The sequence below is a fragment of the Podarcis liolepis genome, assembly GCF_965112155.1.
Source record: "Podarcis liolepis genome assembly, chromosome: 5".
Classification (NCBI taxonomy): Eukaryota; Metazoa; Chordata; class Lepidosauria; order Squamata; family Lacertidae; genus Podarcis; species Podarcis liolepis.
Window position 1 is genome coordinate 39786794 of NC_139556.1, and position 26999 is coordinate 39813792.

General features: G+C 41.0%; 1 protein-coding gene across 2 annotated transcripts in view; it reads left to right on the forward strand.

The window, feature by feature from the left end:
- The window catches only part of TBC1D12 (TBC1 domain family member 12), a 45031-nt gene that overhangs the window by 14167 nt on the left and 3865 nt on the right, over nucleotides 1-26999 (forward strand). The window contains exons 3-12 of one of the 2 annotated variants that reach the window (XM_083503067.1): nucleotides 9071-9127; nucleotides 15125-15240; nucleotides 15747-15829; nucleotides 17810-17927; nucleotides 18466-18572; nucleotides 19788-19868; nucleotides 21824-21918; nucleotides 24468-24539; nucleotides 26100-26228; nucleotides 26838-26947. In XM_083503067.1, the coding sequence (XP_083359193.1) occupies nucleotides 9071-9127; nucleotides 15125-15240; nucleotides 15747-15829; nucleotides 17810-17927; nucleotides 18466-18572; nucleotides 19788-19868; nucleotides 21824-21918; nucleotides 24468-24539; nucleotides 26100-26228; nucleotides 26838-26947 (968 nt within the window). The remainder of the gene's footprint in view (nucleotides 1-9070; nucleotides 9128-15124; nucleotides 15241-15746; nucleotides 15830-17809; nucleotides 17928-18465; nucleotides 18573-19787; nucleotides 19869-21823; nucleotides 21919-24467; nucleotides 24540-26099; nucleotides 26229-26837; nucleotides 26948-26999) is intronic. The other variant, XM_083503068.1, reaches the window with a different exon arrangement.

A 26999-nucleotide genomic window follows, 5' to 3' on the forward strand; every position in this document is an offset into this window, starting at 1 on the left:
CCATGCTCTGTGACACCGACAGAATGAAGTGTGCGGTTGCCCGGGGTGAAGAGGAGAGTTCTCTTCTTCTCTCCCCTTTTCTCTGCAGGTAGCAGTGGGATCTTGAGATTGGAGCAAGTTATCTGGGGATGTGGAGTGGGGAGGTTTCAGCGAATTGTGGGTGGTGGTGGCAGCAGCAGCAAGGGTGGGGAGCATGGGAAGACCTGCCTGCTTGCTCAGCTGGGCTGCTTGCACATTCAGACCCCTGTTGTGGGTGCAAAGGAAAGGTTGGGTGCCGGGTGGTGACACAAGGAGCATGGAAAGGTCTTCCTGGGCTACCTGCCTGCTCGCTGTGCTGGTCATCCCACTCACACCCTCAGCCTGCCTGCTTTGCTGGCTGAATCTGCCTGCTGTTGCCGTGTGACTTGCAGCATGGCCACTTTTTTCCTTACAAAAACATTATATAGCAAGACAATCATTTTTACCCTGCTCTGAAGAGTTCCCACAGTACCTAAAACCTGTGCTTTTTTCTAAAAGAAAATGTTTAGGGGTATTCTCATTTTCCTACTCATGTTGAAATACTGTCCCTGAATAAGGCCAAACTTAGATTCACAAAATGATTAGGGGTTTGTGTACCTCCAGAAAAAAGCACTCCCTAAAACAGTTAAAAGAAACTGCAGCTGAAACTTTTCAAGAATAGTTTTGAGTATATGTTTGCCTTAACAAATGGATGGAAATGTAAACAGAAGTTGCTAGTGCTTTGTGGCAGTCACTTGCAGTTGAATAGTTTACTCAGAACCCAAAAAATATTTTAGTCTGCATGCATAAGAATAATAAACTTTCTGTATCTGTGGAGGTGGGGAACAACTAATTTGGATTAGATGAGTCATAAAATGATGTGGCAGGGGTTCAAATTATGGCTTCAATTTAAGTTTAAATAGATAGGGTAGTTCTTGCATAAATGTACAAATAATTGCACAGTTGTTGCTTGGTAGTTGCTTGTGTGAATGTAGTCCATTGAAGAGATCTATTGGTAGAATATATTAAATCAAAGTAATTTAAATCTGCAAGAAAAGAATGGCTTTAAATTAGTTTTCCTATTCTGAAATAAATATATTTCCTGAAACAACATGCATCTTAGCTAGTTGCTAGAAGAGAGGATGCTATTCAACGTTAGTTATACTTGGATCCATTGTAATCAAATATGTTGCCCCTTCTGAGTGTGACACTCATAGTCTTTATGCAACCTAGAAACATAATCCAAAATCTATACTTTTTGTGCTGCAGAACAGTATTGGTTTAGAGACTAGGTACATTTATAGTCATCTTGAATCAAATCCCATTGAACAAAGTGGATTTTTGGATGGGATTGGACTGTTAAGAACTTTGTCTGGAATTTTGTAGATGTGTACGCTGGTTGTTATTAGGCAGAAGTAAATATCTGTGGTGTGTGTTTGGTACTCCTAAATATTCATAATTTGCAGCTGAACAAGTTGCAGAACTCAAGTAGTCTGCTTGTTTATGAAACTTGTAACTCACACTTCACTGGCTGGCTGGTATTGCTACAAATATTACAAAACTACCAAAACAATAAAACAGCAGTGCAGTGCAAGATAAAATGGCTAACCAGTAAATTTAACTGCAGTTTAATTGTGAGCTTAACCTTGCAGCAGCAGTTAGAGGACACACAAGAAATGCAAGATTTCTCATATGGGTTTGGTGGATGATACTGATGAGCTATGAGTTGGCTCTCATGGAACCTAGAGCCCTTGACAACTTCTTGATCCCAGTCTGGAAGGAAGCCAAAAATATGACTTTGTTATTTACAGTATTTCATCTCAGACATTTTGTGTTACGGTTCATTCTTACACAGAAAAGCAACTATTAACTCTCTCACTCTCTCTCTCTCTCTGTGCTAAATGGTGGCAAGTTTTTTACATGTAGGCTTTAAACTACATGCCCTTTCAGATTTCACTGGACTCCCAACTCCCATTGTCTCTTACTTTTGGCCGTGCTGGCTGGGGTTGATGGGAATTGGTGTCCAGCACCCCTTGCTCTATGGGTTTTATTCGCTGTTGCCTGTGATGTCCCATTCACACATGCAAGCTCTTGGCACAAATACCCATGTTCATTCAGTGCTTCATGACTTAGTGGCTGCAGCGTTGACTAAAATTGTTCCTCTGTCCTGGTGTAGTGAGTATCTGCTTGTGGGTCTGATTTGGCCCACCAGGGCTTCCCTTTTGGCCCACAAGGCTGTTTTGACCAGCCCATGCCCAGCTGCCCTGGTAAGGCGGATCATTGCTGAAATGACTCTGCAGCCCAAATGGGAAGATATGGTGGGGCAAATCTGGCCTGTGGGCCAGAGGTTCCAAAGCCCTCAACAACTAGTTGATTGTCAGGTTCTTCAGCACTGCACTTTGAGATGTGTCCGTCACCTGATGTCATTGTGACATCAGAGTGACTGGTAGCAAATTTTGGGGGTAAGCATGGGATTGTAGGGGGAGGAGAGGAAAGTGAAGTTCTGTTGTGGAAGTGGATGTCCCACTTGTGTTCAGACAGTGTTGGTTACAATCCTTTGTCTGTAATTCCTGAAAGGAAGATAATCCATTATTGTGTTCAAGCAAGGTGTCTCTTACCTTTGCATAGAACTTCAGAAATGGAGAGAATGAAATTCATGTTTTTAATCTCTACTGCCAGTCAGTGTTTCAACTTTTGACCCAGTGTTGCTGTGTTACTTTCCATACAACACTAAGGCAAATCTGACTGTTAAACAACTATGTATTGGATGCATACCATTGAGACGTGCAACTTGCTTTCAGCTGCTAGGTTGTTAAAAGCGATGGTTATGCTGTTGTAAATGTTCATTTTGTTCTTTTTTTTAAAAAAAAATCTGAATAAAAGCAATTGGTAAAGTGCATCTTCACTTGTGAGAAAGCCAGAAGATTTTACTTGAATCTTACTCTGAACCATTTCCCCATCATCCATTTTTAATAGCTTTGTTTGAAGCTTTAACCTCAATATGTTATTCATACTATGGTCTCATTTCTCTGTGAATAAACAAGCCATTTAGTGTTACCTTGCACTTGAACCCTAAATCTAGTAAATCTATATATAGTAAGATATTCTAAAATTAAAAGGTGAAACTGAATACAGACGCTATGAAATTAACTTACATGCAGAAGTGCTTTAGTCGTAGAAGTTAATATTTCAGATATTGAAGTTGGATGTATTTATCATTGTGATGGATTTTGTTAATTGGATTTTTAAATCTCTGGCACAACACATGTGGCTATATACTGTCATTGGTAAAAAAAATAAAAGTAGTAGTAGTAACTTTTTTTTCTGCACCATAAATGTGAAATGCCTTTTTTGTAGTTAAGAACAGCAAATAATAAATAAGTTTTATGTTTTAACTTGCATATTGTTCCTTTTGTTCTAATATTTTCTTTAAACAGGAGTATTACATTTTCTGAATGCATGGCTTAAAAGAGTTATGCATGTATCTTATGCTTTGTATAGCTAGAAAGTGGTTTATCACAATGACAACGAACTCAAAAGTCGTTGCTTTTGGAGGCAGAGAAATTGTTCTTATGTAACTTATTCTCTTTCAATCCAGACTCATTGAGACTTCCAGGGTTTCTGGGAAATCATTCAGCTGACTTCTAGAAATAGTTTGGTGTTTAGAAAATAGTGAATCAAAATGCAGGACACTTCTGTGGAATGTGAATGATTTCCTGTAGAGTAGCTGTCAGTGAGGGGGTAAAAAGCACACTACCATTGACTAAGGCTGCATTCCTAGGTACACTTACTTGGTAGTAATCCCCAGTGAATTCAACAGAACTTACTTCCAAAAAGGCATTCTTAGGATTACGCTGTTTATGATTTGGACTCTTGTAAGTTTACAACCAAAGCTACAGAAAAATCAGTTATATCAGAGGTCTGGTCATGTTTCAGTTGCTTTGCTTCAGGATAATGGTCAGGGTCCAGAGTGCTATGAAATTAGTTTTGATCACTTCTCCATTCCCACTTCCTCCTTTTATTTCGTCTGTTCTCCTTTCCTCATCTGTGCTGCATGACAATTTTTAAAACAAAGAACAGTTTGCAAGAATGTCAGAAAGGTTGTTCAAAGAAAATAATAATGCAAGCCCAGTGGAACACCTGTATCACTCATTACTTTGCATGAGACTAAGCAGCTATTTTGATCTCCACTGAAGAATCAGGAAGAGCAATTCTACGGTTGGGTAGGGAGGAGCAAAGCCTGTGCCAGCGGAGCAAAATAAGTGTGTGTGTGTGTGTGTGTGTGTGTGTGTGTGTGTGTGTGTGTGTAATCTGCATTTTCCTTCCCCCTATATCTTTCGTCTTTTAAAAACTTTGCTTCCCATTGGTTTTCCCTCACTCCAGCAACATGACAGGTAGGGCCGTCTTAACCGTTGGCACTAGGGGTGCACGGCACCAGCCCGAGAGTCCGGGGTCAAGCGTTGGAGTCCAGGGAAGAGCTTCTGACAGCAGAGCAGAGCAGAGCCTGTCGGAGCACCACGGGGTCTTCTGCTGCGGGTGGCTCTTTCCCGGACTCCAACGCTCAGCCCCAAACTGTCACCGAGCCGCTTGCGGTGCTCCAACGGGCTCTGCTCTGCTTGGCTGTCGGCTCTTGCCCCAGCTGCATGGCGGCTAACTGTTTCGGCACTGTGCCCAGAGCACCGTATAATGTGGGCACTGCATGACACATCCTGTTGCATGCACTGAGCTGCAGGTTCCTTTGCTGGCTTTTCCGCTGTCGGCCCACGCTCCCAGCACTGCCCAAGGTGGGGTAGCAGTGCGGAACGATAGGGAATGCAAGCAGCAGCAGAGGAAACATCTCCGGGCGGGATCTGCCGACGGCAGCAACAAAACCTGATGAGTAGGAGTGCGCGGATCCCATCTGGAGATTTTTCTTCCGCTGCAACTTGCATTCCCCATTGTTCTGTGCTGGCACCCCACGTTGGGTGGTACTGGGAGCGTGCGCCAACAACAGAAAAGCCAGCAAAGGAACCCTCAGCTTGGCACACGCAACGGGATGCGTCACGCAGCGCCCACACTACGCGTGCTACACGTCCGGCCAAAACAATTAGCCGCCATTCGGGGGGGGAGGCAGCGGGTGTACAGCGCTGCGACTGTGCCACCCGACATTTTGTCCCCCCCCCAAGCATGGAACCCGCACCCACCTTCATATGCCCCACAACCGTTCTAAAGGCAAACAGCTATTTCTTTAAAAAAGGTCAACAACTTTGGCGGTTCTCTCCCTAAAAAAAGTCAACAACTTTGGACAACCTAGGGGCGCCGGGCGGATCTTTGCACCCCGGTGCCGCATATGCTTAAGATGCCCTGATGACAAATGTCAGGTCGGAAGTGGTTGCTCACGAGTAACCAGGCAGGACTCCAACCTGTCTTTTACAAGTTTTATTGGTGCAAACTATTTACAGTGCAGAACCCCAAAGTTCATGTCCACCTTAGTCACTTGCAGATTCCGGGAGTGGCCCCTTCTGGTTTCTTCCCCAAACATAAGAACTTAGACACCCCAAATCTCCGCCTCCCCTCCTTACGTTTCACCCTTCTGCGCAAGCTGGGCGACGGAAACGGCATGTCTGTTTCCTGGCCAGCCGGGCTAGGTGAGGCTCTTGGGCTCTCAGTCGCATCTTCGAGCCCTCCCCTCGCCTGGCTATTCACTTCCCGCTCTGCTCCACTGGAGGTGTGGCTTCCCTCGCTGCTCCTCAGCAGCGTCAGAGGCTCTCTGTATTCTCCTGCCCCCCCTCCCCTGTTGCGATGGCAGTCCCCTGACATCAAGTATAGCACACTTTGCTTCCCCGACACTCCCTTGAAATACATACTCCTGCTGCCAGAGAACCAAAGGCAGAAAAGTAACAGCATCAGTGATTTCATTGATTGTAACAGGGTAGTCTCTCTTCGCCTGCAGAGAGGAAGATCTGGAAATTTTTATGGGCTCAGATCCCTCCCAGTGTCCATAGGATTGTGCCCTTTAAAAAAACAATCAGTATATTATCTGGCAGAAAAAAAGAATACATTTTTCTTCTGCATACAACTACTTACTTCTAAATACTTGTCATGGCATCAGCATGGATTGAAATAATGTGATGAATAGCAACATTTCATGTTTTTTTCTCTATCTGAAAAACTTATGTGATAGACTGCATTGTTTAAAGTGCCTCATTAGCAGTTTTTGTTTGGGATGGTAATAATTGCAGCTCCTAAAATCAGCAATGTTACTTCCTTTTTTTTAAAAAAAAAGCTTGAATTTTCTCTCCTTTTTGCTCACCACTTCCTTTTATTTCTCTCACTGTCCTGGTAATCTCTCACTAGACATGTGTATGAAATTTTAAAGTTCTTTAGCAATCTCTAGAGTGTCAGGCTTCCTTAGAAATTGGTTTAAAAGCAGCTGAATGGTACTAGTCATAGGAAATTGGACAGGGTGTCTGTCAGTGTTCGAAACTTCCATTGTTCTCAGTGTATTTTGCGACAGGGAATTTCATTAGCACAAGCAGTTTTTGAGCTCTGGACACAATACTGCACCCTGAGATTTCAGATTAAAACCGCAGAGTGGAAGGAAAGGAGGACCCTTTTCTCCCTCCCCAATTCTAGCTCCTCTCTGAAGACTGGAGAAGAGACCCTCTTAAGAATATAAGGGGGGTGGGCAGGGGAAGGCCTAGACCATGTGAAAAATGAACATAGTATTTTAGCTGTAGTTCATTTTCAGCTTTGTATTCTTGTTATAAAAAAGTGCACCTGGACATTCCATTGTTGCGCCCATAACCTAAATTTAAGGTGCTATTTGGCTCCTAGCTTTCATATCTCAGTTTCTAACACTGCAGGGTGTCCAAGGGTGGTTTGAGCTTTAGTTTATTGAATAGTGGTATTTCTAAAAAGCAATATGATAAGGACACATTGGCTTGCTATTTAAAGAAAAACTCGGTCTTTCTGTCCAAGCTCCATGGAGTGTCTAAAATAGCTCAGCAAAGGTGATGTTAATTGACACTTTCCAATTAAATTGTTTGGAACATTCATATTGATCCTATGACCTACGGTATTCTGTAACATCTGTTACCCATAAATGAGCATGGTTTATTGCCCGCAAACAATGAAGATCAGCGAAAGTATGTTAAACCAGCAACTAAGTATGTTAAACCAGTTAACGAAGTTCCTTGCTTGCTAATACAACCTACTACGACACTGACACAATGTGGGGAAATGTTTATCCCTTCAGAGAGGTGCTTCCAAGGTTATGGGAAAAGATTCCTAGATAACTTGGTGCGCTTGGTGCGTGAGCTTTTGCTATCAAGATCCCTGGTATCTTAGTTAAACTACCTATCCCATGTTCATAGACTTTCTGGAGTAATGTTGCCATAGTGGGTGACCGATCTGTCACTAGATCTCCCAAGGACAAATGGAACTGGAGAGAAATTTGCTGGGCCCTGGAAGGCTGCTAGTTGATTTGCCAACCAGTGTTCATACTGCGGTCATTCGCTTTTTCTGGCATGGCGAACCGCTCTAGGTTTGAAGTATACGTTTGGTCACCTTGCTATCAGTTTGGCAGGGTTTACATCTTATTCTCAGTAGTCCCTGTTTCTGCCCCTCCTGATACGTGAAGACGTAATATTAGTCAATTTGTACAGCCTTTTCAGTACTGCTTCAGGTGTGACGCAGTCTGTTTTTGTGTTAGCTATGTAGGGAGCAATCTAAACTCCTCCCTGGCACGAACGGGTTTTATGGAGTGGCAAGACCAGCTGTGCTGTGCATTGGGGAGAGCAGACAGATTGCTGTGCCAGTCTGGAGCTGGAGCAGTGACCAGGCCCAAATGGGGCCCAAGGCCACTATGTGGCATCAGCAGGGATGGCTTGGGATATACCGTATTTTTCCGTGTATAACACAACCCCTATTTTGGGGGACTACAAATTGAGGAAATGGGGGGGAGATTGCCCATAGTTGTCGAGCTTCTATGGGGGGGTTGCCAACGTTCGCTCACCTGCCTGACCGTCGCTGCCAAACAAACGAAGCCACCGATCGCCTGCCCGCTCGCTGCCAGCAGCCGCCAATCGCCAGCAGGCCTTGCTGCACCATCCAACCACCCACTGAATCACTGATTGTAATCTACTGCTTGCGGCCACCAATCGCACGTCCCCCTCTGCACTATCCGTGTATAAGACAACTCCCAATTTTTAAGAATTAATTTTAATATGAAAACCTTGTCTTATACATGGGAAAATACGGTAATTTATCCTGGCCAGCCCAGCCTCTTCCCCACTCCTGGGAAAGGGGAGCTCCACTGCTTTTACTCCAGAGGTAGTGGCCAGTGGAAGGCTGGTAAGAGACCAGCAGCACTGTTGGGAGGGGTTTGATTTGTTGGAGGTGCATTTGCCCAATCCAGCCCCTGCCAGCCTGGCCCAAAGGAGGTTTGAATTGCTCTGCTAGTTTAGGACATTGGTCCCTTGATGCATCTTTACTGCTGTGCCAAATGCTTCATAAACAGAAATGAATGCTACGATAGATCTGAATTTAAACATCCAAATTGACTTTCTTCCCTGCTTAGTCCTCGTGGAACCATTCATTTTAGCTATCTAAAACATATGCACCTCACTAAAAAGATTTTAAACTAGTAGAATTTACATACAAGCTTATCAAAAATACCAGAGAGAAACCAAAAGTATGTTTCCACAGATGTTAACCTTTTAGAGTGGGCCTTTCTAATTGAGAAGATCTGAAGACTGCTGGCTAGGGCATGACTTGGCTATGAAGGCCGTAATGGATTCTTATTTTAGTCCTCTTTACGTATTATACAATCGGTGCCTTAAACTCTTGGTGATTTTTTGATAGAAGCTTTGAATTTTAGCTTTTAATGTAGAGTATGGGTATATGTCTTAAATCTCCCCAATTCCTCAGTCTCAATCTGCATTGGAATTGAACATGAGCATGATTGAAAAAGCAGTACACACTGGTGGTCCATATAAACTGTAAAGAAGAACATAAAGTTTGCATGCATGTTGCTGTATATTAATGACTGTCAATTGTTTCTCTAAGGATTTACTTCTGTTTTTCTCATTAGGATGAAAGTTCTGGCAGTGTTGCATCAGTATCTACACTCAATCTATTAAACACAGGGGTATGAAATTTAATATTTTTCTATCACATTATATGCCATGCATGGGATCTTTTTAGCAATCATTGAATTAGATGGCATATCACATAATTGTAGCATGAGTTAACAGTACTAACTCATCAAGTCACTGAATACCATTATTGAAAAGCAAGTTTTACTCATTTCCCTTGTTCACAGTTTGCAAATTTGATATGAATTTCTTTGTTTTGTTTCTTTCATTTGAAAATGTATCCAGATTAATTGTTGCAGTTGAATGAAATATTCATTCTTGTTCACTTAGCATGTGGCTTTCAGCGATTTTTAAGCAATAGTCTACAAATGTTTTCAGCTACTTCACTGACGTCTGGCTGTATAGTGAAATTAAATAATTGTAACAGTTTCCTATGTTAAAGGTCGCCATTCCAAGTGGACTGGTGAAGGGAAAATATGCCAGAGTTGAGCTTGGCAAAAGCTGCAGCTATATTATAGTGCAAGGAAAACTCCTTAAAAGCAAAGGACTTGGGGTTTTTTCTTGACTAGCTGTACTCATAGTAAGCTCTTATCCATGGAGCAATACTTTCCCATTGTATTAAGACCAGCTATTGCTCTCTGTTCTGCCACTATTATCTATGAGCAATAAGCTTTTCTAGATAACTGATTAAATAATGAATACGCCATCTAAATTGAGGGTGTGATCCACTTAAAAAATGTGTACCCCTCCATTCTCTTGTTCACTCAAAACTCAGGGTGGCTGTAGATCACTGCTTATTAACATGTTAAACTAAATTCTCTTAGTATCTTGAACCTTAATCCCAACCCAGTCTAAAGTAGTATGTATTTGAAAAGCCGATTTTCAGGCCATCTTGACTAATGAGTCATTTAGATGTTATTTCCTCTTTAAACCATTTAATCCCCTAGTTTCTAACTATTCATTTGTTAGTAGCTTTGAATAGGGAACAGCCTGCAGTAAGAATATTGGCATTTGAATGGGGTCATGTCGGATAGGAGTCCTATTTTCTCCTCTTCGTCAAATACACTACTAGATCAAAGTGTCAGGATCCCCATCTGTTAGTAACATAATTGGACACATGCTGAGAGAATAAAAGAATATTTTGGCAGATGTAAGAGAGCTCAGATTGTTGGAGCTAGTCCTTTTCCTCCCTTTTCTTCCTGTTTATCTTGGTTATGTTAAGCATGCTTTTCTGCCTTTAAAATATTTGAGTGCCTTTCTTTGAATTATTATTATTATTATTTGCTTGTTAAGGCCTTAAGGGTTAAAAAAGCGCAAATGTTAACCCTAAAAAAATGGAACACCCTTTCTCCCTCCTCTGTGTGTTTTGTTGCGGTGGGGGTGGGAGGAAGGATGGCATTGAGTTGCAGTGCCTTGTGAATCCTGACACTTGAATCTATTGGAACTTGATCATCAGTAGCACTGAAATGATATTGTTTTCTTTAGAGAGAGTGGAAATGCTGATAGGCTGACTCTGCTTCCTCATCTTTCATTCTCTCCAATTTCCCTTTCTTGGGGTAATTGTATGTCTGTTGCCGTATCTACTGCCATTCACACTCTGCTTTTTCAAATTCCTTTAAACCTCTTTATAAGGCTTGCTTTTTAATATCTTCTGAGTTGCCTTTGCTATAATGTATCAGCAACTCCTCTCTCTGATGCAAATTCCTGAACTTAGAAAGGTGCACCTCTATACACTGGCTTTTGACACTTGATGCATTTTTAGGACCAAGGCTATTCTGTAATTTTAAGTTGCTTTAAACTGTTTTTAAACATTGTGCTTTTATTATTGTAACCCACCTTGGAACAACAACAACAAGCTAATCCTTAGGTTTGGAGTTCTTATTTGTTAGTGGCAAGGTAGGCTTGTCAAGAACAATGAAATACTTGGGTTTCAGTTTGATGAATATAACATGTAGTGGATTCTGCACTTCATTTGAACACAGTCTTTGTTTCATATCCCAGAGAATGATGCTACTTACAGCAAGGGGGGGCGGGAGTGAGTGACATGGTGCCCCTACCAGAGAGTGTCTAAAATACACTTTCATAACACTATGACAAAGGGTTTTCTTCTTTGCTTCCCACAGTTATCTTGGGATCTCCATTTATAGATTATCCTGGTTCAATTTATTGGGTGGATGGTCGGAATTATCAAGAGACTAGACAGAGTTGGAGAACTCTGTTCAGTTGGCTGGGTATCGGCAATCCGATGCTAGGAATCTATTTTTTTCTTCAGTGCAAGGACCAGGAATAGTATTTTATCAGGCATCTGAATCTTATAAAGCACACACGTTTTTTTAAGAGTGTTGCTGCCTGAAAGCTTATGATTTTAATAGACATACCACCAGAAGAAAAAGCGATGGAGCAGGGAATATGTATAGAACTATCAGATGTTTAAAGTTCTAATGAAGAAAAATTCCCAACCCAGTAAGGTATTATTGGAGTCGGGGCGCTTTAAGATCAGCCTCCCCCAACCTGGTGCCCACCAGTGGTCATGCAAGCTGGGGCTGATGGGAGCTTTAAATATATGGAGGGCACCAGGTTTGGGAACACTGCTTAGGATGCTGTTACATGCTTCTCAACTGAACATTTGGGGCAGCATCACACATTATGCAGTGATTACCCTGTTACACTAGTGTTTCTCCCTGAAAACATATAACGTGTGAATGATATGCTTTAAGCCGATGCATTACATATTTTTGGAGCTGTCATAATCGTCTGATATGGTTAATAACTGATGCACTCCAGATATGTTGGGCCACTCCATCAATTCCCACCAGCATGACCAAAGTCAGGAATGATGGAACTATTATAGTCCAAGTATCTAGAGGCCACCAGGTTGCGAAAAGCTCCCCTAAGGGAGGCATAAGGTAGGAATAGTCAGTTTCTTGCCATGCATGGTTATCTTCATAAGAAACACTGAATTTCATCTCTCTGATATTCCTTCCATACCTCACATTATGTCAAATAAGGTTTGTCAATTGGCAATCCAGAAACTCAGTGTTAGGAACATAGTTATTTTATTTTTACTTTTAGTCCATGCACATAAAGTAGTCTCTTGAAATGATTGCTACGCAGGCAGCTGAGGTTCATGAACATATTTGATATCTCCTTGGCTGGTGTTTATAGCCAAGAACAAGTCACAAGGCAACAGTGTTAACTTTAATTTTACACAGTCAGAAATACACACAATTGCTCAAATGGCAAAGCATTCAAACAAGCTTGCTTTCAGTTTGTCACATCACAAAATAAACAAGGAGTTAAGTGTTCAGACTCTTGCATCCCTTCCTTGCCCTTTATGCATTCAGTACAGACACAAGGAAACTTGTGTCCAAAATGGCATTCTTAATTGATTTTCTATCTTACAGACAGTAGCAATTGTCAAGAAATTGCTGTGTGCAGGAGGTACCTGTCTCAGCTAGCCTATCTAAAAGTGCTTTAGCAAAGGCTGAGTGTAGCTGGTGTTTGCACTGTGCAGGCACAGAAACTGGTATTGGGTCCAGAATTCAGTAGCCTGATAGTTTCTAGTCTTTGTGGCTGGGAAGATAAACTTGGAAATATTCTGGGTAGTGCCTGGTAAAAATTAAAACAACCACAAAAAAAACAGATGAGACAGGGTAGGGTTTCTAGGGCAGGGCTTCTAATGGTCACAGGGTGAAGCTTTATTGTACTGAAGAGTTTCCTGCTACTATCTACGATTAGCAGACATTTAAGCAGAGTGAGCAAACAGAATTTATGCAGGGTGCAGATCTTGCATTATCTTGGCACAAACCTTTTACCAGCATAAAGTATACACAGCCCTAACTGACTAATCACCCTGGCAAGCATCTATACTTTTATGTGTTCACTGGCACAACATTTATCTTTTTTGCACCCCATTGCATAACTTATAAAAATGTATTTATTGCTTCTAACATTCTCTGAATAGATGCTTTTCACAGCCTCTTAATTTGACCTTCTGAAAATGTCCAAAGGTCAGTTACCTTTCCCATGTCTGGAGGACAGTAGCTCCCATTAATGGGTCTGTTGAAGTCTACTAGCCCTTGTAGTTGTGAAGACAAGCTTGGAAATATTATGGGTAGTGGCTGGTAAGGCCAGCCATGTTTGGCAGAATTGAATCTTGCTGATTCTAGTGAGTCATTTCATCCCCAATAATTGAGATTAGGATATCTGCTACATCTGAAATATGTAAATTATATTTCTGAATATTTATGTTAGGGTGAAAAATCATCTGTGCAGTTGCCATAAATGGATTTAACGTAGTGCCAAAAACACAGTAATGTAAATGGCGTGGCCTTTTCATTTATGCTGTAGCTGTCCCAACAGCATTCTCTAAAGCAATAATAATGCTGTGGGTTGATGCCAAATAAGTGCTGCAGTCTGTACAACCCTGTCGCTGCATCAGGCAGGGAACCCCTCTTTTAGCTGTCTGACCAAACCATAACTGATGAATTTGATGCCACAATAACTTGCCATGGTTGGATGCTTTGAATGAAGTGGTATTCTTGTTCTACAACCAACATGCTTACAAAAGCGAAGCCACAAGCCTCCTGTGCCTTGCTCCAATTCTGAATGCTAGCAAACGGTGTCCAAAATAGCCAAACTCCTTTTAAAAGGTGGCACCAAATTTTTATTATGGTATGAAAACTCATCCTCTGTTAGGCCCTCATATAGTATTGATATTTTGGCAGCAGGGATTTCTGAATAGTTGAGGGGTTTTGGGGGGGGGGTTGGTTTGTTTTTTGTTTGTTTTTTGTTTTTTTTACATTTTAGGTGTACCAAATTAATTAAGGAGCTTTATCTGGTTGGCCACAGTCAGAACAGGATGCTGGACTTAATGACCTTTGGTCTGATCCAGGAGGGCTCTTAGGTTCTAGCCATGCATTTTAAAGGCGAAGATAAAAGTTTTCATGAGAAAATTAGTGTACTTGCTTTGTACTTCTTGGTGCATATAATTTTTACCTCTGTAGCTGCTGCAAATCCAGTTATTTAGAACAGCATATTTTTTCAGTTCAACTGATTTGTTGCTTTTTATGTTTTGAAATGGGCTAGGTCTGTGGAATTTAGCAGTGTATTTGAGACATTTTTAATAGGGGGGGGGGGGATTTGATTCAGTATGTAGCAGTATTTTGCCCTGATCTCCTTTATACTAAAGAGTGGCCAAACCTCTAGTGTAGTCGTTACTGCAAAACCACTGTGGGTACAGTTCTTTGATACAAAGCTTTTAGATTGTGGTTTGGCCACAATTAATGTTTCACCTCACTTTTTAATACAATCAGCAAGAATGTGTGTTGGTGAGGAAGAAACATATGCTTTATAATTCTTTTCTGTATAATTCTTTTCTGTATAATCAACCTAAGTTGATCAACATTTTTATCTGATAGCAGGGTGGTGGTATACATTCAGATTACCATACTACTGACAACTGAGATAGTAAAGACAGTGGCTTCGTCAGACATGGTTTATCATTACAGGAATGAGCCCATAGTAAGCCTTGTGCTTGTAGACTTTCCCATCCCCCTTCTGTCCTTCCTGTGTGATTGGGAAGAGCAGTTCAAATGCACTTACTTCTGTTTTACACTAATCACAGTTAAGTGTTATGTCTAAACCAGGACAAACTTAACTATGGTTAGTTGAAACTTGTGAACTTCAAACCATAACGGTAAACCGTAGGTAAAACTAGGTTACATCAGAATGGGACCAGAAACTTTCAATAAGTAGCAGATTATTTCTCTTGTCTTGCTTCCTCCTTTTATATGGATTTTCCACACGCTGTAATTTGCAGAACATTTACTATTTCAGCTTGTGTTGGTTACAACACAATTACTAGATGCAGCGCCCTTCGCTCTGTCCTGAGTCTCAGGCTGATACTGTGCATGGCTGCTAGCAATATTCATCTGACTCTGAAGTTGTCGTTACCTAGGCAACTCATAGCTTCATTGATGGAAGCTTAAACTGTTGCCATTTATCCCATCTGTGGATCAACTAAAATTATATCATTCAATCTTGTTTAGGAGTATGAAGCACGAACAGGAAAAACATGTAAACCTGTACCCCAAGCGACAAGACGTAGACACTTTGAATTTGAGCCACTTTCAACTACTGCTCTTATTTTGGAGGATCGACCATCGTAAGTCGCTATGAGTTCTTTTGAAAGCAGAGTATCAGTTTCATGTCAAAGCAGGTTGTTATGACCAAAGTTATGCCTGGAAGGATTTGCCTACCTCCTCCTGAAGATCATATCAAAATTTAATGTTGGTTTTTGTGGTGCACAGAAATGTTCATTCCGGTAGCCCTTCAGATACCCTTGCCCTAAGTTGTAAATGACTTCCTAGATCCTCCCAGCAACTTGAATTATGTCCGGAAACAAACGATGAAGGTTTGTACTATAAATATTGTATAATGTGGGTCAGTCTTACCTTTTCCCTTATTTATAGTCTGCCTGCCTCCTGTGATATTGGGCATAAATCTTTGCATCAGTAAGGTTATTATGGTATCTTGCACGGCTCAGACGGGAGGGTCCTATTGGGAGTAAGCAGAGTGGAATAATTTATTCCCTTGTATAGGAAATGAAACAAAACAGAACTTTTTAATTTGATTCATTTAGCCTTACCCTTGCTTATGTTTTCCCCCCAGGAACCTTCCTGCAAAATCTGTAGAAGAGGCTTTACGTCACAGACAAGAATATGATGAAATGGTGGCAGAAGCAAAAAAGAGAGGTATGGCTAGTCTTACTGTTCATAATGCTATTTTCTAAAAATGAAAATGTGGGAATATAAAAAATAGAATGCAAATTATCCTGGACTAAAAGAAAACTCTTCTTTCTTTCTTTTAACACAGAGGTACAGTCTTAAAATGAAGTTAATTTGTCCTTCAAAGTATGGCTGCAATTTTAACACTTTAGCACACTCTGTGTGGAACTGAAACTTTCACATTTGTTTCATTCATTGCTTTGTACTTGGGATTCTGAAGACAGATATTCATTAATGCTTTTTGAGTGTACACACACAGCACACACAGCTAGATATTTCTCTCTAACACACACAACACATCTATTTCACTGTTACACTCACCTCTGCAGCTTAACATGGCAGAAAAAGCCAAAGCAGTAGCCTGGTAGCTTGTGTTCCGCTGGAGAGAGTCACAGTTTAGATATGTGCCATTTGTGTATGTTACGCTGTTGAACTGGTATACAATGCAGTTAGTGTATATGGAAATGCAGGTGATCACTGCCTTTTCAACTTCATTAGCCTTCAGCAGATGGCATTTAGTGGATTCTATCCTCAGCCTAAAACCTGTTGTCATCCTGCACCAAGACTGTGTGCAAGTTAAAAGACTTTAGGCCTTGACCTTACAAAGGATACATTTGCTTATCTACCCCTTGGAGCTCGTGCCAGTGTTGAAACCATAACGCTGTGCGTGTTTATTAATGTTTGTGCATAACTTTCTTACACCCTTGCAAGTGCTTACCCATGATAGCAATAGATTAGCACTCCAGCGTCAATTAAAATATTTTCTCAAAGGCAACTTGCTTCTTATGTTGGCTGGTCAGTGCAGTCAACAATTTGTTTTAACAGCCTGTCAAATAGAATTGCTTTTTCTTACATGAATTGGACCCTTTACATAAGGGAAAGTACGCAGGTGACATGTAGGTTGTACAGTGTGGTATACACACTTTTTACATAAAACCTGCAGAACTCATGACCTGCCTTGCCAAATACAACCCACCAGCCTTGTATTGTGGTGGGTACTTGGAAGACCTACCCCTCCTATTCTCCCTCCTATTCTCTCTGTCCCAAGCAGGCAGTAGCACCACAAGGGTTTCAGTGAACGCCTCTGGCTTAATTGGGTTTGGGGTGAGAAATTATAGAGGTCACTCATGTCTGTGTACAAAAACCAGTAATATTTGAAACAGTCCTGAAAGCAAGGCAGATTTCCATGAGCTTCCTGCATTGCACAGGGTTGAACTAGATGACCCTTGAGATCTCTTCCAACTCTACAATTCACTAAATAACACAAATTCTAACGTGATAAAGGAAAATACAGGATTGGAGACTGAAACAACTGACTTGCTGTTGTGTTTCATCTTTGCCTCTCTATACTGATGGTATCTGAGAAGGTGGATTTTTTTTGGGGGGGGGTAAATGTTGGAGTTGGAAATGTAATCTCTTACTTAAAAAATGATAATCTTTGTTACTCCAGTCATTCTGCTTGGAATCAGTAATATTGCTTCTGCTCCAAACTGCTGGCTCTCTCTAATTTCCCTTAGAATTCACTATTACATTACTCTCCCAGCTTTCTGAGATTTAATTAGTCATCCAATAACATCTGTCCTAACTTGGCTTGTCATGGTTCATGCAACAAGTGGTTTCTTACAAAGTTCCTCTAGAACAGCTTATTCAAACATTATTTGAGATGTTGGTTAGTCAGTGTGCAGCCCTACTTCTTCTTACTAGATATACACAATTGCAGACATCCACTGTGTCTTGCAAACTTGGAAGAGGAAATGGGGAAATAGACAGTATTGGGAGATTCATATTTCTGTCGAGAGCTAATCTCAACAGCGCCGATATGCAAGAAATATGGCAGTTGACTTAATCTGGAGAATGTAACCCCCAGAACATTTTCTATCTTGATACATTTTTGAAATGTTGATTTTAAAATTAAAATTAAAATTAAAAATATTCTGGATTTAATAGAAATTAAGGATGCACATAGAAGGAAGAAAATAATGAAAGAACGCTTCAAGCAAGAGGAGAACATCGCTAGTGCTATGGTGATTTGGGTCAATGAAATACTGCCTAATTGGGAGACCATGTAAGTATAGATGACTTTGTAACATCAGGAGCCTTCTTACTGATACTTGCTAGCTGCTATGGAAGCCCTTTTGACTGAAGAGCAGGATGAAGACGCATTAAATATAAGCTTCACAGGCTTTTATATCCCTCAAAAGCCTTGAATGTTTTTCTTTCTGTTCTCAAACATGTATTTGGGCTCATGATAGTCTAGAATTACTTTTTCTATTCAGTAATCTCTTTAATAAATTGTTGTCATTAGCAGTTTGTCTAAACGCTCACCCTGTGCGAAGTTGCAGTCTTCCAGGGCCAGGGGGTTTCCCTGGGTGTGGCATCTAGGAGAAACCATAAGGCACTGTTGGCTTAAATGGGATAAAGCTGTGCCAAGAGCCCTCTCAGGTGACCTGGCTTCCATAAGGGAAAGCACTTAACTTTCCACTATATGGAGCCAAAGCTTGCTGATGTTCTTTGCTTCTGGGGCAACCTGGAAATGCCAGGAATGGCAGTTAAATTACCTGTACTTACCAAAACACCCCCCCCCCCATCTTCTCTTTTTTTAGGCGTTCTACAAGGAGAGTTCGAGAATTGTGGTGGCAAGGGTTACCTCCAAGTGTTCGTGGGAAAGTGTGGAGTCTTGCTGTAGGAAATGAACTGAATATTACTCCTGGTATGTGTTATAAACATGCAAACTCTTCTCTCAGTAGGATGGTGGTCTCAAGAAATAACCCAACATTTCTTCCACTGAATTTGTAATAGCTTTTATTGATGCAGAAAGAAGTTGATTTTAGAAGAGATTACCGCATTTTTCGCCCTATAGGGTGCACCGCCCCATAAGGCGCACCTAGTTTTTTGGGGGGGAAATAAAGGGGGGGAAATTTATTTTTTCCCCAGGTGCGGGGCTTCCCCCGACCCCAGCCCCCAGAACAGGCAACTCTCCACAAGCTCAGCGAGCCCAGCCTTCGGCATGCAGGCAACTCTCCGCAAGCCGCGGGAGCCCGGTGCTATAGGGCGAAAAATACGGTAATTTATGCCACAGAAGTTCAAAAATGTATCTATTTTGCTTCACCCAGGAGAGGTAAACTGGCACAGTCTCCCAATACCAGTTTTAAATTGAAGCCATTTAAAGGTGATAATGAAAGGGACAACTTTTTCTAGCTGTCAAATACTTTTCAAAAAGCTAGAGCTTGTTAATAGTTTTGTTGGGTGGGGGAGGAGACAGCCTTTAAATAACGGGACTTGACTAAATATTTTAGTTCAAGAGACTGTTTTTAATATGCACGAAGACTCACTCTTTTTAGGAAGAGATCACTTGCTTAGTAGATTTTAGCATGTTTCAGTTTCATCTCTTTCAAGAAAGATCAGTATAGCTGGTTTAAGAACTGGAACAATGTAAAGATTCTAACAGTTCACAAATCTTTGTATGGAGCATGCCTAGATCTCTATGTACTTGTTTGGACAATCACATCTTGGATTAATACCCAGACACACGAAGGAGCATTTTAGCTGCGCATGAAGCCCTTTTACATGAGTTTCCACTAACAATTGTTTCCTGGTTAATCTTAACTAGGAATATATGTTCAACAGTTCTGGAATATGAAGCCATGGTTTGAAGTTGGTTAAATTTTGTTAATGGAGTACCTAGTGGGTTTGTTTGTTTGTGCAACGGGGCATATACAGGCAGCAAAAGGCTTGTTCATGTCTCAAGCTAAAGCTAAATTCAGGGAAGCTGTCCCGAGTCAGTGGCTGGATATTACACAGTATGATTTCCCTTCCTGGTTTTTATAACTAAAATGCATATAATAAAAACAGGATTACTGTGAAAATTGTATAGTTCTTATCTGTAAATTTGCCCTTTGGCTCCATTTTGCTGTCTGTTTTGCAGAACTCTATGAAATCTTCTTATCTAGAGCCAAGGAACGATGGAAGAGTTTTGGGGAAATGGGTGCTGAGAATGATGCAGAAGGTAGGTTACAGTGATACCCGTTGCTACTTTTACACTCTTCTAAGTAGAATGCACATGATTAGCCAAATGACACATTCAGAAATATAGCATAGCCATTCATTGTAGGATCAAATGTTTGATACTTGCATATAGAAAGCTAACATTATCATCAACTAACATCTACGATTTGATGTGGTGTAGTTCTGAGCAAGTTGAATCCCAATCAGATTTCTCAATATGTTCATCTCTTTGTTTGGAGATGCAGGCGCAGCAGCAGATACCTTAAAATTGTCTGCTCGTTGAAATGTGGGTTTCCTTCAGAGAATGTGATACTGTTATGATCCAGTGGATTTGCCATAAAAACTGAAGCTGGAAGAGCTTAATAAAAGCAAGATAGATTTTAATAGTGTCCAGCTCAGAAAGAAAGAAAGAAATCGTCTGCATTTGTAGTTTTGTGGGGAGGATACCAATTTAACAAACAGAACTGGCAATATCAGTTCAGAGTAAGTCTGGCCAGTTGTGATCCAACCTTATGAGGGATGAGGTGAGGGGAGAAGCCCTTTTCCAATATAAATATCTGACATGATGATATCTTAGCACGCTTGCTTGTCTCTAAAGAGGTCTGAAACCTGATTTCATGTTTGGGGAATAAGCCCTTCAGGAACAATAGATAGATGAGGGAATATAGTGTTGTGCTGAAGAGTCTGTTTGCTCTATGGGCAACAGCTCTTCGTGCAGGAGAGGAGGCTGCTGTCCGCCTGGAAGAGCTGGCCTAGAAACTGTCATGCTTGCAGAATAAACAGGAGCACAAACTTGGTAACTTAGGTCTTTGGCTTGAATAGTGGAACACTCCATAAGGAGTGGAAAACAACTGAGACTTCAGGATGTAACCCTGAAAAGGGGAGTTTTAAAATAAATGATGATAACTCCCAAGTCACAAGTCAAGTGCTTGAAGGCTACTGAGAAGGGATGGAGAAAGCATAGGACAAGTGGCCACAAGCCCAAATTGCACAACTGTGTTCTAGTTGAAGGGAGAAGGTAGAGGCAGAGCAAGGATTAGAGAGAGAGGAAGAAGAAGCAAGCAAAAAAACCAGGCAGAAAGGGAGGAAGAGAATTAATGAAAGTGAGGTTTTTTCCCTATCACAGAAGAAGGACTGGTGAGAAGGATCCTTGGTGGAGTAAAGTAAAAATACAGGACACAGTAGATCTTTTACTGCGCAGTAAAGCTTTTACCAACCCAGAATGAGTTGGGCACTGTATCTGCTTGCAGGGCTGCTCTCAGGAGATATCCTTTCCCCAGAATTCTAAAAACAATTAGTTTTGTAAAATTGAAACAGGAAGTCTGTTGAAAGGTGTTTTCCAGAGGAACAAAAAGGGTGGATATGCTTTGGCTGTTTTCTGAAACAGGGAATGAATGGTGTGGTTCCATTGTGTCAAAAGGGCATGGGGATCTTTGTATTGCCAGTTTAATGAGTAGCAGGGTATTGTCCAAATTTAAATTAAGATGCAGTTGCTTTTGACTTGGCAAGTCCAAGAAGTCTGTAGCTCCTGGACATTTAGGGTTAGGAACTCTCTTTCCCAGGTCAAGAGAGAGTAGTGCACAGTCCAGATGAGCCCTTGCCAACTATAGGATGGAAATTCTGAGACAAAATGGAGGTGAGGGGAAAAAATGGGAGGACTGTGGCAACACATCAGTGCCTGCTTGAGTTAAACCATTTTTAAATCACCTCTTAAAACCCTTTTTTATTTTTGCAGTGGTATACCAAACACGACTCATAGGTTAAAATGATAGTTGAATGAAATAGTTGTTCTCTACACCTTTTCCTGCTTTCTTTAAATTAAGTTAGTATTTTCTTAATTTCTGATTGGAAGTAATAGTCAGACTACGTAGAAGATGGCCATAGTCTTACGTTACTGTATAAATAACTCTACAGACATATACATATATAAAAATCTGCATGCTTTAATCTCTGTAGATGCTGGAGTATCAGTTGCTGATCGGGAGGCTAGTTTGGAGCTAATAAAATTGGATATATCCCGCACATTTCCATCCCTCTATATTTTTCAGAAGGTAAAATGTTTTTGACTTTCTTCAGATACAAACATGTTAAACATGAGGTCATTTCCCCCGCTGTGGCTGATTTTCTTTAAAAAAAATAAAAATCTGTCAATGAAAGGTTGTTTTTTTAAAAAATGGAATTTTCTGCCATGGATTCATGCAGCTGAAGAATTCCATGCTACATTAATAGTAGTGTGACTCAAAAATAATTTGAAAAGGCACTTGTGTATCAGGTATTAACTCTATAACTTCATCTTCTTGGCATGGTACTTAGAGGGAGTGTTTTATCTGACCAGGTTAGCAAATGTTCTGTCTATGCATCTGTTTCCCTGCAGTCGAATGGTTAGATCTTTGACTTGCTTTACGTGCTTGCAAGGGTGGAGTGTGGGAGGGAACAAAGCAGCTATAGCAAGCAAGCTAAAATTCATTTTCCAGGCTGGCGAGTGCTGGGGTTTGGGGAGAGGTTGATTGATGTGTCCAACTAAAGCAATAGAATGTAAAAGCAGCTTGCAAACCTTGTTGCCTTCATTCACTGAGCAAACATAGCAGGTCTTACGGGGCTTAAGCCATTGTTTCTGGGGGGTGGGGCATAACTGCAAACAAAAGATCACCTGGTCAGCTAGACTTTATGCTTGCTCACCACTGCCAACTGGGAAGGTAAGCCAGTTCCACGGCTGTTCAAATAACAATATTCTGGCAGAAGTACAAGCGTACAAATCTGCAAGTTTCAGAGAACTGTTTGATAGTATATCAAATAACTAAATGAATGGTGTAGTATAAGGGAAAAAATATACTCACCCGCCTCCCTTTTCGAATATATGTCAGACCTCTGCATATGTTTTAATAGAAAAACGATAGTGCCTGCCCCTTTTAACATTTGTGGACTTGGAATTTTGGTATTGGCATTCCAGTCTATAATGCCACGTAAGAAGAAGCCCCCTATACAAAGTTGTTTATATAGTTCCATCTCTGTGTATGCTGTTACAGTGTAACAAGCAAAATAGCAGGTCCCTTGACCCAAAGAAGCTTTTAATCCCCAGAGTTAAAATAGGATTTGTTTACTCAAGAGACCTGAGTGGTCTTCCTCTTTTGTTCCTGGTGAAACTGAAAGTGCATTCCAACTAGACAGAATAAAAAAAACCCCAGAGAGCTGTCTATTGCAGAGTTAGTTTGCCTTGCTCAAGCCTCACCTGAAACTTTGTGTCTAGATAGTTTCCCTTCTTTGTTTGCTTAGCCAATTTGCATTCCTAAATGAACAGCCTGCAAACCCAAAAGTTAATTTTCAGCTCCGATACGAGTTACTAAAGGATGAAATAACAAATGTTCAGGTGTGAGGCTTTCTGTTTTGTTTAGTTAACCTCACCCCTGCTGCTACTAAATTGCAAAAAAGTTTCTGTAATTTTCATTTATATGATAACCTAATGCAGCGTTGCCAACCTTTCTGAGCTGCAGTGGCTGCTGTTGGGGGTTTGGCATACTGGCTGCCACATTTAAAAGCGCAGAAGAAAGGACAGGCCCTCAGTGTGGTGCTGTCATATCCCCCCACATCAGCCACCTCATGGGGGGGGGGATGCAAATATCAACCACTGCTGCAGTTACTTACAACGATAAGCTGTTTGTATCTCTATTCAGCTGTTTGTATCTCTATTCAGAAGGGATGAGAGGGTATATGTCAAATCCTGGCATCCAGGGAAATGTAGACATGTTTAAGGGAGTGTGTTCAGTTTAGGGAAAGCTGAGTCAGTGCAAGCAGGAGCTGAGCAGGAAGAGCAAACAGTGTCTCATGGATATTTGAGTGGATAGTTACTGAGACATGTTGTGGGTACTGTGGGAGGTACAGGTGGGCACACTGTAACAGTGGGCAACATGTTGGTGACCTCTGACCTAATGTCTCCACTAAAAAAGGAGGAGGAGGAGGAAACTATTAACGACCAAGAATCTGTCTGAAATTACTTTTTCACAATCTGGGACAGGGTGATAGTGGTGGAAGAAAATACACAATTCGTTGTATGCAAGGCTTTCTCTGCATCTAAAGACGCTTGCTGGATCACAAGTGTTGTGAATTCAGAGTTACATTTTGTCAGCACTGAAACAGCTCTTGGCAGTACGTATATAGTCCAGAGAACATTAGGAGAAAACAATGCACTTTGTCTGTACAGTTTGGAACTGGGATACTAATAACCAAGTTCACACTCTGGGGGGACTGCCAGCGTTCCTAAGTGTTGACACTTTACCTCACTGTCCCTTGTTTGCTTGGAGGTAGTACAATAGAATGGAGAAAGTGTGCACTCGCTTGCACATGTGCTCATAGGTAATAGGTGGAGGTGTTTTTTTAGTCTTTTGGAGCTGTTACAGTTCCATGCAGTCAGGAACAAATGGACTTGTAGGAAATTCAGTGCTGCTGTCACACATATATAGCCAAGCTTCTGGGCATGCCTAACTTTGTATAGATTGAATATATTGTGACCCAGTGGAAATAGTCTTCTGAATTCAAAATAAAGCTAGAAAAACAAAATAAATGTTAACATATACGTTTCTTTTTTCCGTTGTTTTCACTTCAGGGTGGCCCTTATCATGATCTTTTGCACAGTGTCCTGGGAGCATATACATGTTACAGACCAGATGTAGGATATGTAAGTATCCTTACAACATTGCCATTCTTCACATTATAATGACGTTTCATACAAATATTAGCTTGATGTTTAAAGGAATAGTTTTTGCTGAGTAAACTATCTCAATATAGCTTGCCTGTGTAGCACCAGTAGAAGAGGTTAGTCTGTCTCTCATATTTGCGTGTGTGTTTGCACGCGCGCACACACACACACACACACACACACACACACACACACACATATAATGTCTCCATAGATACTGCAAAACACTTACGATAGTTTTTTTAATACATACATACATAACTTCTTTTTGACTCCCTACTCCTCCTTTCCTGGTGTTTATTTTATTACTTCTTTTTATTAGCTGTTTTAAAACACATATGTTTTTATTATCTAAACCCGATACCATTAATTATTTTAATAATCCATTGCTTATATTTCAAATCCTGCCCGCAACTTCATGTATGGGTGATAGTTTTATAGATAATCCAATTGCTCTGTTGCATTTAGGGGAGTGGTGGGATACCACCAGCCAATGAGCCTAATTGGATCTGGCAGGGGTCCTACTCTGGCTCACAGGATCATGTTCCTCAGTACACGCCCGCCTGCCCCACACCTGACATCAGATGTGGTGTCGCAGTGAAGGAACAACTGGGAGCTTGAAGTACACTTCCAGTATCTCTTTGACAAGGAGGTATTGTTGATAGCATCGCTCAGCTGATTGGCGCTTTGAAGTTGTATGTTCACAGTTGTGGTTTAAATTCAAACTGCATCAGCAAAGGGATGTTTCCCCTCTACTGACCAACTGTGTGGACAGCTTTGCTGGTACACAGAGAATGAATGTCTGTTTGCAGATGTGGTTTGGATTCAAACTGCACCAGCAAATGGGCAAAGCAGAGCTCTCTGCCTGTACCAGTTTGCTGCTTGGTGCTGATGACAAGCCCCTTTGAGGTTACCTGACATAGTGATGTAGCCTGTTGTGGATGGGGAAGCTATGAATCTGTCCTGGAGCTGAAAATGTTTCCCAGCCCTGGTCTAGAGGTAATGGCTCAACTGTAGCCTGCAGAGATGAGTCTGTAAATCCTGTTGACATGTGATTGGGACTTCCCAGTAATTGTGCACCAGATTCTACTATAGATGTTCCTTCCCTATGGCATTAGCTCCTAGAAAAGCAAGGGGAGAAAATCCCTGAATGTAGATGATTCATGTGTTGGCTTTACCACCTTATATTTGTCTGGTAACCACCTGCCAATTCTTCCTACTGAAGCTATTAAAAAATGCATTAGCAGCCTTACCCCAGGATGCTGTAGACTCTACCCATACATCCATGAGTGGAAACTTCAGTGATTGAAGCAGGTCTAAGTTGCCTTAATCACGTTACTGCCTTGAGCATTTGAATGATAACTCATTAAGTACTGAATTTAGCATTTCTGTAACAAGTTAGCTTTTTTTTTGGTCAAAACTGTAAATAAATTTGGTTACGTTCTAGCCTTTACTAATACTGTAGCTTACAGATCACTACCTTAATATAAAAATGAGACAGTTTACTTAATGCACTTTCACTGCTTTTGTTTTTTGAAGGTCCAGGGAATGTCCTTCATTGCTGCAGTCCTTATTCTCAATCTGGAAGAGGCAGATGCGTTCATTGCCTTTGCAAACCTCCTGAACAAGCCATGCCAATTGGCCTTTTTCCGTGTGGATCACAGCATGGTATATACAATGTCCAGTGTCTCGTAACTTACTATTTCACTTAAACCATTTTGTGACAACTAGAATCTTTTTAACAGGCAGGAACTGGGTGTCAGTCTACACCCAGTAGAATTTCTGCTTTCCTAAAGAACAGTGCTTTGCATTCATACTTGCCACTAGCAGGGGTACTTGTTTCTCTGGAATGAAATCGGCAACTATTTCTTTTGTTAAAATTTACCACCCCTTTTCAAAATTCTGTTCTTGTAGCTTCCTCTCCTATAATTCATTTTCTGGAAACAATGGGCTAATGACTACCCTACAGCCAATTTCTTGCTTTTGCCAGGATGGAAAGATAGCAATGAAAAAGTGACTAGCTCATTTTTCTGTTGTCTACACTGTAAGTGTAGTTGGCTAAATTTGTTGCTGAAGAAGTACAGATACTACAGTTGTCATAGCAACTGCACTGGAAGTTTTACTATTTAAATGATGTACGCTGCACTTTCTTCACTAAAACCAGCAGAATATGTCCTGTAGACAGGGGTATAGCTTCCTTGAAGGGTTCATTAGTTATGGCACCCCGTGCGCCCCCCCCACACTTTTATTAGTTTTTTCTCTTTTTTTTCTTTACAGATGCTGAAGTACTTTGCAGCATTTGAAGTATTTTTTGAGGAAAACCTCCCCAAATTGTTTCACCATTTTAAATCCTACAAACTTACCCCTGACATATACTTGATAGACTGGTAAGTTGGAAGATTGATTGAATAGGTTCTGTTTTGCTTTCTGTGTTAAATG